At 42.3% G+C, this 17,652-nt stretch overlaps 3 protein-coding genes across 8 annotated transcripts in view; 2 read left to right on the forward strand and 1 right to left on the reverse strand.

The window, feature by feature from the left end:
* Nucleotides 1-4,618, forward strand: part of magi3a (membrane associated guanylate kinase, WW and PDZ domain containing 3a) — a 112,535-nt gene extending 107,917 nt beyond the window's left edge. For 4 of the 6 annotated variants that reach the window (XM_068598590.1, XM_068598591.1, XM_068598592.1 and 1 more), the window contains 2 exons: nucleotides 887-1,025; nucleotides 2,264-4,618. In XM_068598590.1, coding sequence (XP_068454691.1) covers nucleotides 887-1,025; nucleotides 2,264-3,261 — 1,137 coding nt within the window. In that variant the 3' untranslated portion in view covers nucleotides 3,262-4,618. Of the gene's footprint in view, nucleotides 1-886; nucleotides 1,026-1,289; nucleotides 1,383-2,263 lie in introns of all 6 variants that reach the window. The other 2 variants (XM_068598594.1, XM_068598595.1) reach the window with 2 other exon arrangements.
* Nucleotides 4,619-6,319: 1,701 nt separating this feature from the next.
* LOC137800446 (lysine-specific demethylase 9) lies at nucleotides 6,320-11,600 on the forward strand. Its single transcript, XM_068597655.1, has 7 exons — nucleotides 6,320-6,952; nucleotides 7,332-7,966; nucleotides 8,602-8,739; nucleotides 9,575-9,717; nucleotides 9,835-10,002; nucleotides 10,296-10,404; nucleotides 10,508-11,600. The coding sequence occupies exons 1-7, from the start codon at nucleotides 6,358-6,360 to the stop codon at nucleotides 11,015-11,017; spliced, it is 2,298 nt and encodes a 765-aa protein (XP_068453756.1). The 5' UTR covers nucleotides 6,320-6,357; the 3' UTR covers nucleotides 11,018-11,600.
* Nucleotides 11,601-12,766: 1,166 nt separating this feature from the next.
* The window catches only part of ptpn22 (protein tyrosine phosphatase non-receptor type 22), a 12,333-nt gene continuing 7,447 nt past the window's right edge, over nucleotides 12,767-17,652 (reverse strand). Inside the window, exons 12-26 of the mRNA XM_068597833.1 lie at nucleotides 17,479-17,652; nucleotides 17,324-17,410; nucleotides 17,169-17,237; nucleotides 16,956-17,027; nucleotides 16,737-16,858; nucleotides 16,427-16,454; nucleotides 15,527-15,625; nucleotides 15,313-15,381; nucleotides 15,091-15,218; nucleotides 14,912-14,939; nucleotides 14,098-14,160; nucleotides 13,751-13,854; nucleotides 13,625-13,655; nucleotides 13,463-13,543; nucleotides 12,767-13,384 (exon numbers count right to left, since the gene is read on the reverse strand). The exon at nucleotides 17,479-17,652 is cut by the window's right edge and continues 358 nt beyond it. Coding sequence (XP_068453934.1) covers nucleotides 13,323-13,384; nucleotides 13,463-13,543; nucleotides 13,625-13,655; nucleotides 13,751-13,854; nucleotides 14,098-14,160; nucleotides 14,912-14,939; nucleotides 15,091-15,218; nucleotides 15,313-15,381; nucleotides 15,527-15,625; nucleotides 16,427-16,454; nucleotides 16,737-16,858; nucleotides 16,956-17,027; nucleotides 17,169-17,237; nucleotides 17,324-17,410; nucleotides 17,479-17,652 — 1,217 coding nt within the window. The 3' untranslated portion in view covers nucleotides 12,767-13,322. The remainder of the gene's footprint in view (nucleotides 13,385-13,462; nucleotides 13,544-13,624; nucleotides 13,656-13,750; nucleotides 13,855-14,097; nucleotides 14,161-14,911; nucleotides 14,940-15,090; nucleotides 15,219-15,312; nucleotides 15,382-15,526; nucleotides 15,626-16,426; nucleotides 16,455-16,736; nucleotides 16,859-16,955; nucleotides 17,028-17,168; nucleotides 17,238-17,323; nucleotides 17,411-17,478) is intronic.

The following is a 17,652-nucleotide window of genomic DNA, read 5'->3' on the forward strand; positions in this document are numbered from 1 at the left end:
CTTGCTGTTGTTTTGTGAACACCTTCAGCTCTCCAGCTAATTAATTCCAATACTTGTGTTTATTGTATTTATTTGTTCAGCAAAATCTTGGGATTTATTTTGATATCTGCACCAAAAAAAAATCACTTTTAAAATATATTTTGATCGTAACTATGAACATCCAGCATGATATGAGCCAGATTTCCCAAAAATGCCTCCTGGAGCGTCAATAAGACATCTTTTTGGAAAGATTAGGACCTAAAGAATCAGAATATACAATAAGAATCACAATAAAACAAAGCGTCAGCATGTTAGGAAGGAGTTTCTCTCAAAAAACTGTGTTGTTCTGTTGAAAAAATTGAAAAAAGTACATATTTTATGGCTAAAGATTGTCTGAATGGGGCATGCTGGGACTTAAAATGGGCGCGGAAGGATTTTTGTGCGCAGTTTCCAAGGTTCAAGGTTTTTATTTTGCCATTTGTGCAAAGACCAACAGTCCTGACTCATTGGAATTTTTTTCGCAGGGCTGTGAGTCAGTTTTTTTCAATAGAAACACATTATTATAGGAAGGAGAAAGAACATGAAGAAATACAAGAAAGATGCATTTTTATTTATTTTTTTATTTTTTATTTATTATTTATTTTATTTTATTATTATTATTATTTTATTTTTATTTATTTTATTTTTTATTTTTGAAGTATTAAATAACAGTAATACATAAACTATATGACATGATTTTACATGCAATATATATTACACATATTGCATTTAAACGGTTAAAAACCTCAGGTTTCACTTCAAAGAACAGAAAACGCACTTACTCTTATTTAGAAAATAAAAAAAGAGTCTTTGTAACATGCACAGTAGCGAGCAGCGTTATATATCTCTTATGTCTCCATCGCCACAGGTTGGCGATCAGATCGTGGAGATCAACGGCGAGGCCACGCAGGGCATCACGCACACGCGAGCCATCGAGCTGATCCAAGCAGGAGGCAGCAAAGTTCACCTGCTGCTCCGGCCCGGCCAGGGCCTGGTGCCGGACCACAGTGAGTGACCCGCTGACGGACGCCCGCATGCACACACACTGCGTACAGATCCACACGCTAGCATATCAAGAAGCTTTTGTAATGGATATGCTTGATAAGCAGGGTGCTGAGTTTTCTTTTATTCTCATGCATGTGTTGCCAGCATCTCTTTGACGTTTCTCTCCTGACATTCTCTCTCTTTTCTACCTTTTACCTGTGCTCTTTATCTGTTTTCTGCACCGGCACGGCCGTCTATTTCTACCTATTTATCTTTTCCTCCTATAGGTCAGAACTCTTCTTCCACCCTGTGCTTCTACATGAAACCAGAACATCACTAAAGGCCTCACTGCTTTTCTCGGTCTGTCCCTAATAACCTTGGTAAACCTTGTACTCCTTGTACTTTTGTCCTTTGACCTCTCCTCTTTTTTTTTTCCAAAAGTGACTCATCTCCCAGATTTAAGTGTCGTTTCTCTGTCCCTTCCTTCATCCCCCATGATCGATTTTGAAATAGATATCAGTTAGCAGAGTTACGCTTCCCGCCGGAGGGCTGAACCAAAGCAGTGAGTCCTAGAAGAAGCGAGCAGACCTGCAGCAGCGCTGGGAAGCTTCAGAGCTCTGCAAGTTGTGTTTTTTAAAAAGGGTATTGCAAAAGCTGGGATGCCACTGAACACACACCTCCTCCTAAACTGGATCAAATAGATATTGATCAGCGAGCGGCGAGCGGTAAAGGGATCTGTGTGCATTCACTGGCATCAACCTTTCAATCCAAAGACCAACGTCAGAATGAATTTCTACGAGTCGTCGCTCCTAGAAATCCAAAATCTCATTTCAGCGCCACTAAGTCCATCGCTCTTCTTTTTTTCTTGTTTTTTTATCTCTCTCTCTCGCTCTCTCTGGTTTTCTGCTGCATATATCTGCTCTCAATCACAGCTGCGCAATCCTTATCAGCTTTTGGGGGGGAAATTGAAACGTCAGTGCCGGGTGAGCGCTATCACCTTCTCCCATTGATGGCTGCCGCCGGCTGATGCATATCTCAAACAAGGCAAATATTTAGAGGGATATTGTTAGAGGAGCGGGGGCACGGTGGACATCTTTTTTTTTTCACAATTAAGAATATTATTCTTCTGTTGCATGACATTTAAATATCTTAATTGGATCAAATGTGCGAAATATCCTACGTCAGGGATATTTTGAGCCTATGCACATACATTGCTGCTTCCACGAGAACGTTTCCTTACTTCCCGTTGTTTGTTTCTTAGGTTCAAAGGACAAAGTAACTTTTCCAACCTCAAGCTTTCCCAGACTTTCTGAATCCGACGGGCACTCATCTCCCGCCTCTCCGGCCTCCGTCTCCCTCTCTACCTCGGAAGCGTCCCCGTCTTCACCCAAAACCACCGTCCCTGAGGAGTTCTCCGCCGGGGGGGATCCCGGGGCGTCCGGGTCCCCCGGCGCCGGGCAGGAGCACGGCAGGCAGGCCAACAGATCAAGAGGCCAACAGCTCCCTCAACACAACCACAAGCGAACCAGCAGCCCCGGCACCAAGACCGGGAAACCCGGCGCGAGCGACTTCAAGGTGGCGAGCCCCAACAAAGAGCGCTCTCAGAGCCCCCGAAAAACCGAGCGGAGCCACGGCGGATCCCTGGAGGACGCCAGGAAGGACAGAAGAGCCCAAGGGCAGAGGGACCACCACCACCACCGCTCCTCCAGCCCCAGGAAGAGCACCAAGAGGGAACACGACCCCGCCACGCCGACGAAGAACCCGGACGAGCCCCAGAGCCCCCGGCGTCCGGCCGGCCAACAGCCCGGCGTCGCCTCCGGAGAAGCGAAGGACTGGAGGCACAAGGAGGAGGATGCGGCCCACCGGCAGGAGAAGGTGGCCTTGGAGGGCGGAGACAAAAGCGCGGGGACCGGCGAGCGCCAGAGGAAGAGCAAAAGGGCCGAGCAAGAGGCCGGGGCGCAGAAATCCCATCCGCAGGCGCACCGTGAGAGGACCGGGTCGGACGCCGACAGCGGCACCCTGAACCGGAAGAGCAGGCGAGAGAAGGGGGAACCTCGGGAAAGCAAGCACCACGGGTCGAGCGAAGAAGTCCACAGAAAGGACCCCAGAGGGTCGAGCAGTAGCATCCAGGACCCCAGCTGCAACGGGACCTCCTCCTCCACCGGCAGCAAGAAGGCTCCCATCACCCCGGGTCCGTGGAAAGTTCCAAGTTCTGCCAAGATCCATTCCCAGGTGGACACGACGTACGCAGACGTCTGATGTCCTCACACGACTCTCTGCGGATATGAAGGAGAAAATAAAGCTGAGCCCCTCTGAAAGGTGGACATTAAGAACGGAAGGATATTTGTTTTTTTTAAAGCAATCTCGGACAAAGCAGATCACTGTGTAACCAGCAACATAGCTTCTCATCGCTTCTTTACTTTTTTTGTTTTGTTTGTTGTTTTCACCCAGTTTGCCTCGGTCGGCCATTTTGCATCAACGTGCTGGCGTCCGATCTGACGTGCATGCGTGCACCTTCCTGAGTGTGTGTACCGTGCGATTGGCGTGCGATTTTTCTTTCTTTTTTTTTGTGGGATGCGACACTGAAGTCTATTTTTCGTGCCAATCCGGAGACTCCGGTTCTGAAGAAGCCGCTCTGCATTGCACTCACTGTGAGACTCTTTGTGGGTTTACGAGAGGAACCGCGCTCCCTCCATGGAGGATCAACCGGATCTCTTTTGAAGGTTTTTAAAGACACATTCGTGCAGTCACTCAGATTTTCTCTCCCTGGCAAGATTGACTCACTGTCGCTGTCACTATTGGATGTGCTAGGAAGTGTGACGGTTGAGTTTCTCCTCAAAACCGGCTGCAAGACGGTGACAGAAGTGTCTCCTGATATCTGTTTTTTTAAGAGCCCGACTAGTGAAGTGTTTGGGTGACATGACAAGACTCTCTGATCCCGTTAGCTTCTCCGTGGGTGGACAGACGAACCCCTGAGCTTTATATGCATCAATCAGCAGACCAGATACTTGTGGTTATCGTTCTAATGTTTGTTACATGTGTGTGTTTAATAATACAGCATAATGTAATTTATTGAAATTTAGATGTGAGCGAAAAACAACTAGTACACATATCCACGCTGGGTCATTTCACTTTTGATGTGGACTTCGTGAACAAATAGAACGTGTAGCATCTAAAATAACAACACTATGAAGAATATACGTTCCACTTCTACGACATCGCGCTCGGTAAATCGTCACACAAGCCGAATTCATGATGTCGTCTGTCGTCGGCGCTGTGGTTTAGGTCCTCTGGCTGTGTGTGTGTGTGTGTGTGTGTGTGTGTGTGTGACGCTGACTTGTGGACCTGTGTGTTTGAGATGTATCGCTGTAGCATTGAATCTGAAATCTGATTTAACACATCGTTCAGATGAGTGGAGTCAACAGAGCTTGATTGTAAGAAGTGGCAAGTCTGCCTCCAGCTTAGAAGAGATATTGTATTTTTTAATCATCACAAATATAGGCACAAAAATATGTCGTTTCTCCTGAACTCCGAATCTATTTTTGATTATTTTTGATTTACTACATGACCCATAATGTGAGGGGTGTGTGTGTGTGTGTGTGTGTGCGTGTGTGTGTGTGTGTGTGTAGGGGGGGGGGGGGGGTTGTAAAAGTTTGCTTAATTGTTCATCAAGGACAACACCACGGGGGGGGCGTGTGTGTTATAATTAAAGCCAGACTCCATCAGAATGCAGTGAAATGTCCCCACAAGGATAGAAAGTCTTCCCGGTGCTTCGGTGCACCATGTGAAAAATGGCTTTGAATTTATTCTATGAAGTTTATCAAATTTAATTAAAAAATGACTAAATATATATATATATATATACATGAAGTATATTTTTTAATTTATTGGGATCAGTCGTGCCCTCTGAAGATAACGTTTGTGTCGTTTAAATGTTGGACTGTGGAGTACAGAGACACCCAGTGGTTCATAAAGTGCTATTCATAAACTCTTCATCGCTTGAACCCTCCTCAGTTTAAGGACGTACTGAAGTCACACACACACATCTACTAATTTATTGTCCACTTTACTGTCGACATTACGGGCTACTGTGTTATTATGTTCATGACATTACCATGTATGATACTGTGGCCTTGCATTGCTCCAACATATATATATATATAAAAAAAGAGTCTTTTAGTTTTGACATCACGGTAGTTGTAAATGTTTATAAATTGTACAGCACCTGTATAAATATTTGCCTTCATGCAGAAAAAAAAAATCCTCTGTAAATCGTTTCATTATTTTTTTAAGGGAGCCGAGAGGAGAAGATTTAAAATGGGTGAAAAGTAATAATCTGGTCATGGCGTTCTGTTCATGCACTGATGAATAAAGGTTTACTGAATAAACATGACTGAAGTATATCAATTTTTTTGGTGGATTTAGAGGAGCAAGTTGATACTTGACATGTCTTTTATAAGTCAAATAATCATTGTTCCGAGTTTCTTAAATGAATTTGGATGTGCCACTAACATATTACATACATCGCATTACTTTATAAAGGTCTGTGACTGCCACGAAAGACTCTCTTGCAATGTTTTAGGTGTGTCTCAATAGTATAAGGGATAAAAAAATTAAAATAAACTGTACTTGTTTTGTGCAAAATACATTCTTAGATAACTTATTCAAGATAACGTTGATCTATTCAGTCTAGATATTAAGCATTCAGCTGAGAAATAGCATTTTGTACACTCAATTTGTCTCAAATATACTGTGAAAAATATGTTTGCACTGCATTGTATGTTACTAGATCACATGACAGTCAGGACATATTCTTCATCACCAAAGCAATACATCACCATGTGTGTTTCGTCTTGTTTGTATGTATTATTCGTCCATCTGTCTGGTTCCCATGATCTAAAACATCCTTTAACATATTATAAACATGTCCTTTCCTTATTATAAACATGTCCTTTCCTTATTATAAACATGTCCTTTCCTTGTTGTGGCCTGTCAGTGTGTCATTGTGACGTAGAATGAAACACGTTGTGCTTCACGTTGGACAAACAGCTCTTCCTGCTGTGACCGGTGACGCGCTGCCTCGCGCAGCTGAACCGTGACGTCACAGCGGGGGGGGGGGGGGGGGGGGCACCAACGAGTGCGTGCGAAGCGGCACGCAGTCGGCTCAGTGTACTCAAACTCCCGTGAGGCTTTGCGATGTGAATCAAACTCCACAGTCCACAATGCCACGCGTTACGCATGCGCAAAACACCCACAAATACAGAACTGGACTACAAACTAACGGCAGGGGGGACTACACATGTTCTCACACCTGCGCAGTGGGATTACCGAGCCCTTTAAAGCCTACGTGCAAAGATGGCAGCTCAAGTAGACTTGCTCCGGGCCAGAGTAGAAGAAAAAGAAGAACAGGTGAGGGACAGTCTTGACCGATTCATCCGAGAGAAGAAGAAGAAGAAGAGACGGGACCTGTCGCCACCAGCTGACAAACGGGAGAAGTCTGCGAAAGAAGAGAAGAAAGTGAAGCTCCATCAGCAGCATCACAAGCTGCACGGGGAGCCGCGGACGCACAAGCTGCAGCAAAACCCCAAACCACACAAGTTCAGTGCAGACAAACATGCCCCGCAAAGCCACCACCACCAGCACCACCACCAGCATCCCTTCTTCCATCGCGGGCTCACCAGTAGCACAAAAAAGCTGCAGGCTCCTCTTCCTCCTCCTCCTCCTCCTCCTCCTGCGCCTCCTGCGCCGCGGAAGGTACCTGAGCAGCTGCAGAGGAAGCTCGCGCTGCTCCCCGAGCCACCTGCGCTCTTCACGCTCGCGCCTCTCCGAGTGGTCAAGGCCAAGCCGCAGGAGCTCAAAGACAGACACAGGGACGAAGACCTGAAGCTGGAGCTGAAGAAGGAAAACACCGAGGCGAACGTGAAACACGCGGAACTTAAGAAAAAGAAGGGTGAGTGGGTTTTATTTTTTTATTTTCATATTTTGAGTCTATAAAAAAGGTAGGCCTAGCGAGTCAAAAAGCAACACAGAGAACATATATTGTATTTTCACCCAGTTGGTTGACAGTATACACAACTGTTTTTGGTGTAAAATGATTGTAAATAACTATAAATATACATGCTGCCCCACACAATGTCATGCATTCGTGATCTATGGTGTATTGTAAATAATCTGAAGGTGCATGACACAAAGATGTTTAGTAACTCCTGCACAACAATATTGTGTGGGAAGCATGCTGATAAAAAAAATTATGCATTAGTTAGAAAATCCAATGTCGGGGTCAACAAGGTCACAAAGCAAAATCATTTAATGCATCTATTCACCTGTAGAGCCGAGGCCCCGCCACAAGAATGGCAAGTCTCTCACACTGGAGGAATATCTCCTGAAGAAGAGAAGGAAGAAGAAGAAGCACCGCGAGGATGAGCACGGCCTGAAAAAGGTCCGATACACGCACAACAAGGCGGTCCAGACAGCGTGTGCGGGGCCCGGGGCCGATCTCGCTCCGCCCCGTCGCCCCGATCCTCCTCGTCCCGGCGTCGTGAAGCACGAGAGCGATCGCCGGTGGCGGCCCGCCCTCAAGCCCGAACTGGTTCCCTTCCTCTCCCACCAAGACCACTACATCCGCAGCTCCTGCCTGCAGACGGGCACGTGGTGTGGACGCTTCATGCACGAGGAAAGGCAAGCCAACGGCGGGGGGTCCGTTCTGCACGCGTACGCCGACGAGATGGCGTGCCTCGGCCCGGCGGAGATGGAGCGCTTCTCGCAGGAGTTTCTGCAGCTGGCTTTCGCCGAGACGCCCAGAGCCGCGGCCTCGTACGCCTTGGCGGTGGTGCACAGCGCCGCCGCCTTCCTGCCGGACTTCCTGGACTACTTTGCCTTCAACTTTCCCAGCACGCCAGTCAAAATGGAGATACTGGGCAAGAAAGACATTGAGACCACAACTATTGCCAACTTTCACTCTCAGGTATGTCAAATTTTTTTTTAGATCATAGCTTTTTAAATGAGAGCAAATGTGCTTGATCAGCTCAATCAGTCGGTTCCTTTTTGGAATTTGGTATGAATTAATAGGATTCGTTTAGTCTTCAACATGTGAGAAATCCTTGAAAGAATGTCATGTTCCTTTTGTCCAACCAGGAGTCTAAAACGACAAAAGCTTAAATGTACCATCAGAAATCCAAGAAAATCCGTGCACAGAATTTCAGTTTAAATCATTTGAGTCTCTTTTTGTCCTTCAGTGAAAAGGTCACGTTGTTTTTTTTTTAATTTTCACATTTGAGAAGTTGGATCCAGAAAATCTTTGCTTAAAAAACAACAACCTGTAATACCTCTGCGCCCCACTAGAGGGTTGCGCCCCACAGTCTGAGAACCACTGGATTAGTGTAAAGGATTATATCCATTAAATGTGATATTTCAAGTTAAACAATGTTCACTTTGAGTAAAGATGACAACACCACATTAACACAACATTAGCAGTCCTTTCCTGTCGATACATATTCATCTTTTTAATTTATGAAGTACACTTTACACTCTAGTATTGATACAATTGGTGAGTGTACTCCAACGGGACACATTGGGACGTGACCTGTTTCTCTGTCCAAGGTGAGCCGGACTTACTGCTCAGGAACGTACCGGTCTGGACCCATGAGGCAGATCAGCTTGGTGGGAGCTGTAGACGAGGAAGTCGGAGACTATTTCCCAGAGTTCCTCGACATGCTGGAGGAGTCGCCGCTTCTCAAGGTACAAGTTCTTCAATAAACAGCAGACTAATTGCGTAGTACAATTAAGACGGTTCTGGACCACTCAAGAAATCAGTTCGGTCCAAAGCAAAAATTCCAAATAGGAAATTTGTGAAATTACTTCTACAAACCGCTTAAGAAGAAGGTTGAGTACAGGAAGCCGCTGCCAATATGGTGCCGGTGTCTATACGACCAATATCTACTGGCCAGCTACGCACCGCAGATTTCAGTGCTTCCTGTTGGATTATTGGATGATTGGAGGACTTTACCTCAAAGTGCATCATTAACCTGTGCTTCTTCCTGTAGACTCAGGCCAGAAACTATGGAAGTTCATTTCCGCCACACAAAAAAGTCATAATTTAGGTTGTTTTTTTTTTGTTTTTTTTGTCAAAATTTTCTTTTCTTTTTTTGTCCCAATTTTTTTTTTTTTTTTAAAAAGTCCAAATTTTTAATTTAAAATAAATAAATAAATAATTTAAATTTAAAATATTTTTTAATTTTTTTTAATTTTTTTTTTGTCATTTTTACTTTTTTTGTAAAACATTATGACTTTTTTTTAATTTTGTGGCAGAATTTGGCTTGCATAAGAATCAGTTAATAACCTGAATGCAGTATGATTATTTCAGGAAGAACATTAAGAAATTACCAAAAGTACCACAATCCATTACCAACTACTCCATTGCTGATTCATTGTTCCTGCTGTACATTTTGTTGTACTTATCAGCTCACAACTAAATCACATGCTGTATTTTATTATCATATAGAGGCCTGTAACTGCAGTTGCATCACTGTGTGTTTGAATGTATGTGTGTGTCTGTGTGTGTGCGTCACCACAGATGACCCTGCCGTGGGGAAGCCTCTCCAGTCTGAAGCTGGACTGTCGCTCTCAGAGTGACGACGGGCCCATCATGTGGGTGCGACCAGGAGAACAAATGGTTCCCACTGCTGACATGCCCAAGTCTCCGTTCAAAAGGCGCAGGTACAACTCCAGCTGCGAAGGAAAAATATGAAATCCAGTTGTGATTATGAGCCTAGGTTTGTATGATTGTGAACGTATTTGTGCTCTCTCACTCGCCCTTCACATCTTCTCGTCTAGGTCCATGAATGAGATCAAAAATCTCCACTACCTGCCGCGGACCAGTGAACCCAGAGAGGTTTTGTTCGAGGACCGAACGAAGGCGCACGCCGACCACGTGGGTCAGAGCTTCGACTGGCAGAGCACAGCTGCCGTGGGCGTCCTGAAGGCCGTGCACTTTGGAGAATGGCGAGTGTCTTTTTAAAGTCAATGCAGCGAGAGTTTGTGATGTGGAGAGACGAGCAAAATCCAACTGGAAAGATTGTTGCTTTCCTAATAGAAGTATATAGTAGCATTGGCTCCAAATGTTGCTCAATCTAGCGAGAGAATAGCCAAGTTAACCACACTGAAAACCTACTCCCTAATGCCAATGTAGCTCAAAATGATCATGAGGAATTTCAACAAATATATCAACTTTTTTATTATAAAAATACACCAACCTTTGCTATGAAATGTAAAGCTTTTTGTGCAATCTCTTACAGGAATAACCAACCTCGAATAACCAAAGACGTGGTGTGTTTCCACGCTGAGGACTTCAATGACGTCGTCCACAGGCTGCAGCTCGATCTGTACGAGCCCCCCGTGTCCCAGGTGAGAAGTGGTAATCCCGTCCATAATCCATGAGGATCCGTGTTGTGTTTTGATTGTTAAAACTCCGAGGTAGCATGTCATGCTAACGTGTTTTTTCATGCAGTGTGTCCAGTGGGTCGACGACGCCAAGCTCAACCAGCTGAGGAGGGAGGGCATCCGCTACGTCCGCGTCCAGCTCTGCGACGACGACATTTACTTCATCCCGAGGAACGTCATCCACCAGTTTAAGACCGTGTCGGCGGTCTGCAGCCTGGCGTGGCACATCCGGCTAAAACAGTACCATCAGGAGGAGGAGGAGGAGGAGAGGAGGCCCAACGATCTCGGCTCCACCTTCGGACGGTTCTCTTCGTCCTCCGACGCCCCCGTCGTCCCCCGTGGCGCTCGACCGCAGGCGGGCGACGGGCGAGGCGGCGTGGCCGAGAATAAAGATCCAGAGTTCCAGAGGGCGGCGCCAGCTACCCAGGAGCCTCAGCGAGCTCCTTCGCGTCCCGCCAAATCCGCTCACGGGCGACAAACACACCAGGAAACGCTCCTCTACTCGGGGACGGTCCACTCTGGTCGCGCACCTTCAAGAGAACTGCTTCCAAAAGCGCTCGGCCACACAGAAGTCTAGACGAGACTCCAACTGACACCTGTGCCAATCAGGAAGTTATCACTTTTTTTTTCTTTCTTGAAAGGCTGATAAAAACGATCCCATTTTGGTCTTTTTTATGTATTTATTTAATAGCACCTGAACTGGAGCACTCCATTGGCTCATTCAAAAGGTGTGTATCATGTAAAGAAACTATTATTCACAGACGGACTGTGAGTTACTACACTGACTGTAAAAGGTTTTAATCTGTCGAAGGCGCGGCCGTTTCCTCTTTTGACATAATCACGTCATTAAAGATGGAAAGTCTGCGGCACCGTTCAGATATATTAGACAGGATTATTCTTGAAGCATGATATTAATATGATTTGTTTTATTTATTTCAGTGACAAAGGCATAAACCCTTACCCAGAAGATTCAGTCAGTTGTCTGTAAAGTTGGGTCTTTGCTGTCTTCCTGGATTAATTACAGCCAGTAAACACAAAGGAAAGTCAAAATGAGCCTTTTTGTTTTCAATGTTTCATTTAAATTAAAGAAGATGTATTTTTCTTTTGGTTGAGAATTATATTTCTCTAATTGGACTTCTCTCACTCAACCCTTTTTTTTTTTTAAAAATCAAACATTTTATACAACGCCCTATTTCTTCCTGTTGATACTGTTTTATATATTTATTTATTTTCGTAAAATTGATCTCAGCATATAAAGACAGATGAATAACCAGTGCTGAATATTTAAGATTATTATTTAATTAAAGGAGCGCCTCTAAGTGATTGCATTTGGTAATAATGGTCTGACTGTGGTATGTAAATATGATGATGTCATTATAGCTGGGAACATGGGGGATGATTTAAATTCACTCTCACCTTTTAGTTTTAGCTGGTTTTGTCACACGAGGACCATAGCAGAGGGTTACTGTGTTTATTGTGATTTATTTATACCTGTATCAAAACTATTCAAGACATTTTGTCCAAAGTGATCCGTCCTAACGAGTGAATATAAGTTCCTGAGTACGAGATTTACAGTTCGGCTATAAAGGAAGTGATGTTGCCTTTGCTGCGACTATATTTTAGTGCCTTGTACTGTCTCCAGTTTGCCTCCACTGAAAGTGTGAGGTTTATTTATTTATTGATGCATAGAATAGTGGAATAGGGAATGCCCGAGCAGCCATTGTGCATTTTGTCTAGTTTATCTATTTATAAACAATATTGCTCTTGTGATACTTTTCATCTGAATGTTACCTGGAAGATACCAGAAGAAGGTTATTATGTCATGTTCGGTTTTCGGAAATATGTCTGTCTTGACTTATTTATAATATATATTTATAATATATATATATATTTTTAATATATATTTATAATATATATATATTTATAATATATATTTATATATATATATATATATATATATATATATATATTTATAATATATATATATATATATATATATATATTATATATATATATATATTATATATATATATATATAATATATATATATATATAAAATATATATATATATAATATATATATATAAAATATATATATAATATATATATATAAAATATATATATATATAATATATATATATAAAATATATATATATATAATATATATAATCTGTGATGTTGTTAATGTTTGTATTGAGGCATTTTTAATCAGTTTTGTCAGTTTTTTGGGTGTTTAGTTCCAGATTGTAGAGATTTGATGCCAAAATGTTTCAGTTCTGTTAAAAAAGGGGAGAGAAAAAACACAATACGAATGCATTGACTTTCTATATTTTTAATAAATAATGTTGTGTGCAACCAGTGTGTTACACAGTTCAACTGGACAGTTGCACCATAGACATCACGGTCGCTGTACCTTCAACTAAACTCCACGACACGCTGAACCATGTTTTAGTTTTGTCTTTATAATATAAAAAAGTTTAGTTTTCACATTTCATGCCAAAAGCACAAATGCACACACGTAACTAAATATATATTTATATTTTTAACAGCGTCGCTTTAAGCTTTAAAACAAGAAGTGTCAAACTTCTCTCGACGGACCGCCGACCTCCTCAAGCAAATCATTCTGGAGTCGACATTCAAGTCATTGGTCAAAGTTGCTGTTAATGTTTAATGATTAAAAATCAACCTTAGTCGATATACTGTAAAAAAAAAATTAAAAAGTGCATCTGAGCTCGTAACAGGGCACTTCCTGTTCTCTGCTGCTGAGGGTGCTGCTGTGCTGTGAGAGACGACGAGAAGCTTCCTTCAGTGCATTTCAGGTCCACAAGTCCTTCAGCGGTGCGATGCGTTGATCGTCGTTATGAGATGGATCACTCGGAAATATCAAATCCAGGTCTCCGGGTAACTCCTGGGGCCTTTCGGCTTTCCGAAACGGCTTCCAAACCCTGAGGAGGGTGAAAGGTGGTGTCACAAAACATTGTATGTAATATCTTGGTGTCCTGTAGACGTGGAGGCGGGCCTACCGAATCTGAACACTGAAGTCGAGGTGCTGTGTGACTGAGGTGGTGTTGCAGCTTGAGGTGGAGGGTCAGTTTTAGCTGAAACTATAGTTTAAAAATGTGTAAAAATCCTACTTTTTCGTCTAAACATCGTTCATGTATTGACGGTTATACATAAACACTTACGTTTTGGTTTGTGTCTGAAAAACTTGAGACTCTGGGACAAAAGGAAACAAAGCAAACAAACAATTTTAATCAACTGCATCTTCAAATGTTCCTCTTAACTCGTCGCGTGTGCAGCTCTTGCGTTACCCTCGTTCGAGAAATGCCCTTCACGTGGCTTTTGTCTGACTTGTTTCCGGACGTCTCGGTGTTCAGGGAGGGCCTGCGGTTCAGATCATGCTGCCCCGCTTGTGCTGATGAACACACAAACAGAAAAGAAATTAAATGATTTGCTGCGTTTTTTCTAAAGTACAGCGATGGCGACCGCCGAGGGAGAGATTCCCCGTGTTGCCGAGACTTGAACGATTGTTTTATATGACAGACTTGTGGACATAACGAGTACATGTGTGTCTATTAATACATGTGTGTGTGTGTGTGTGTGTGTGTGAAAGAGGCCACCAGCGTCTTCAGCCCCTCTTGTGTCTGAAGCGACTCACCACTTCCTGTTCCAGCCTCGACCGCAGGAGGTGGAGCGAGCTGCCGAGCCGCAGTGAGGGGCTCTGCAGGAGAAACAGTGACACACTATCCCTCATGTAATGTGGCAAATTGATCATGAACAAGGCAACAATTAATATGACATTTTCCCAGTAAAGCTTTCACGTTTTGGTAAAGGATGCCTCCCAGTGGTGGAAGATGTGTTCCTCTGAATGCTAACTGAAACCTGCAGGATTTGCACTCAACATGCAGCTTTGCAAAGTGTGATAATCTGATGGATTACAGTCAGCAAAAGAATATTTAGCCAAGAACAAAGGAAAGCAAACATGAAGTAGAGAGTTATTAAAGATAGAACATCATGTTCCCACCGATTGATTTAACTTCCTCGGGAAATAAAAATCACATGAATTCTTAACTTAGGTTGTTTCCCTTTAATGTTGTTTAACCAGTTCCAAGTAATCATAACTGATCATAAAGTATAACTACGCCAACAAGCACTTGAGGAACACTTCAGCGGCATTTTGCAAAAAAAGATTGCCAAAGTTTTTTGCTTTTAGATTTTATTGTGCAAAGAATATACTATTTACTCCTATTTGAGAAATATTTGATCAAAACTACTGTGCCCAGCTATATATATATATATATATATGTATATATATATATATATATATATATATATATATATATATATATATATATATATAATTATTTAATTATAATTGTATTTATTCATATAATTTATTTATATGTATTATTTTATTTATTTATTTATCACAATTCTATTATTTATTATAATTATATATATAAATAGCTCACCTAGTTTGGAACCTTTAGCTCGAACACTCTGGGGGGAAACAATGTAAGCGAACATGTTAATGTCCTATGAAATAAAGAATTATGATATTAATTACTGAGTGGGAAAGCACTGGGCTTGGTACAGGAACATGAGTCAGTGCATGCTGCTATTTATTTTTCATATTTATGATAGTTATCACCTTGCTCCTGCTCATAACAACGTCCAGGAATCTCTTGGGCTGAGCGGTGCCGTCCCACTCGGAGGACAGGCCGACCCTCAGCGAGGGCCGAGCCGCTTCTGTTGGGCAGACGGCAGCGTTCTGGTGAACTGTTGGATAAGCACACATCTCTTAGACAAAAAGCACCGCAACACGAGTTGAATTGTGTGTCTCTCTGTTGCAGGGAGGCGACGATGTGCTCACGTTCTTCTGTGGTGAGGATGAAGGACTCGGGGGTTCTGTCAGGAAGTGGAGGAGTCCGGCTGTCCTCAGCTGCACAACGATAGAAGACTTCTTATCGAACACAAATGAATGAATGTGTTGTGTTTTTGTGGGGTTGTGTACGCTCTGATAATGTGTCGTGAAGTATGTGTCTAGAAGATGTTTGGAGGGTTTTCGTTCAGTGTGGTGAGCTCACTCTGAGGAAGCAGCGCAGGAGTCGTCAGCTCCAGAGGTGGAGGGAGAGGGTGGAGGTCTGGAGTTGTGTTTAATGGAAGATCAGGATGTGTTACTGGAACTGTTGATGTCAAAGTGAAATTAATAAATCATCACAAACATATGGAAGCCGATTTACACCACAAAAGAAAATCATAGTTATGACCAAAAAAAAGTATAGCAAAGAAAAATAAATGACACAAAAAAACAATCGACAAAAAAAAAGAAAGTATGACAAAAAAAAGTCGAAAAAAATCATAATTATGTCCCAAAAAAAAAAAAAAAAGACACAAAAAAACAATCAACAAAAAAATTGAAAGTATGACAAAAACAAGTCGAAAAAAAAGACAAAAAAAACAGTCGACAAAAAAAAGAAAGTATGACAAAAAAAAGTCGAAAAAAAAAATCCTAATTATGTCCTAAAAAAAAAAAAAAAAGACACAAAAAACAATCGACAAAAAAAAAAAAAAAGTATGACAAAAAAAGTCAAAAAAAAGACACAAAAAAAGTCGACAAAAAAAAAGAAAGTATGACAAAAAAAAGTTGAAAAAAAAATCTGAATTATGTCCCAAAAAGAAACTATGACAAAAAAAAAAAAGTCGGCAAAAAAAAGTCATGACAAAAAAAGTATGACAAAAAAAAGTCAACAAAAAAAAGTTGAAAAAAAAAAAACTCATGACAAAAAAAAAAGTATGACAAAAAACGTCTCAAAATGATGAGATAGTTTCAGCAGTAACTACTCAATCTGTTTTGTTTTTTGGAATAATAATGATTATTTTTTTGGCATAATTATGACTATTTTTTTTTTAGTTTGTGGTTGCGGAAACGGGCTTCCATACATCTGGCAGTCATCATTTGAAATGTTGCGTAATAAATATCTTACCTGTGAAGGTCATATTTGTTTTCAGACTCTAAAAGAAAAACACGTATGTTGCTGTCACATAAAGTCCATTTCAAATGCTCATAAAACGTTGATATTACATTATTTATACAGGATGAGTTCAGAAACCTATTAATCAATGACACATTAGCAAAGCCACCACGTTACAAGTCATGGTTTGTGTGTCAAATGTCATGATCATTCACATTCTCCATTGAGACGCTGCATTCATTAATGTGAATATTCATAACTCATCAGCTTCCAAAAGCCTCGTGGCACTCACTTAAAGAAAGTCACATTTCCGCCTCCTCACCTTACTCCTCAGCCATTGTGTCTCGTTCTGAGATGCAGAGGCAGCTTTCTGTGAGTCACCAGACCACTCGGACGACACTCCTATCCTGCTGAGCTTCACCTCTGACTTCAGCTCCACAGCAGCTGAGAGACAACCAACAATAATCAATTTAATTATCACATTTTTTAAAAATTGAACCCTATATTCAGCATTGTTGATTGTGTATTATTATGACGTCACCTTGATCAAGGGCCAACTCGAAAGATTCTGGGGTCCTCTCAGGAAGTGGGGGGACAGGTGAGGGAGGGGCGCCTGGGGAAAAAAATGGATCATAGCTTGTTTTGGATATTCAATAAGTGCATTAATTAATTGTTATAGTCGTCTTTAGAGATGTGGCACGAGAAGAAAAGCAGTCTTCAGTGTGTCGTATAAGGTTCCAGATGTTTTCCTCACTTTCCAACTCCCTCACAGCTTCAGCAGCAGCATTGGGTGGAATGATAACCATCAACCTTTCACAGGGATCTGGAAAAAAAAATAACACAACATGTTAAATGACACATCTTCTAAAGTCCAGCATCTTTGTATTCATCTCCACCGAGAACACCGACCTGCAGCCACAGCTATCACATAGGATTCAGGGGTCCGTTGAGGTAAGGGAGGCGGTACCTCTTCCTCTCTGTGCACATCGACAGCACCTGCAAAATGCACATCGGTTAACGCAAATATCCACACAATGTCATTCCCCACAACCGAGACAATTCACCTGAGGCAGGAGAGTTAGGCTGCAGAGTCTGGTCATTCAGACACAGCGAGGGCGTAGTGAAGATGGGGCTAACTGTCCATTGTTTGGCGCCTTCGATCAAGTCCACTGGCACTTCATCTGACGAAGGGGAGCTCATCGGTGTGTCAAAGTAAGGGTCTTCCACCATCAGACAAA

Source organism: Clinocottus analis, unplaced genomic scaffold, assembly GCF_023055335.1.
Source record: "Clinocottus analis isolate CAN_PGR_092001 unplaced genomic scaffold, fCliAna1.0.p SCAF_4, whole genome shotgun sequence".
Taxonomy (NCBI): Eukaryota; Metazoa; Chordata; class Actinopteri; order Perciformes; family Cottidae; genus Clinocottus; species Clinocottus analis.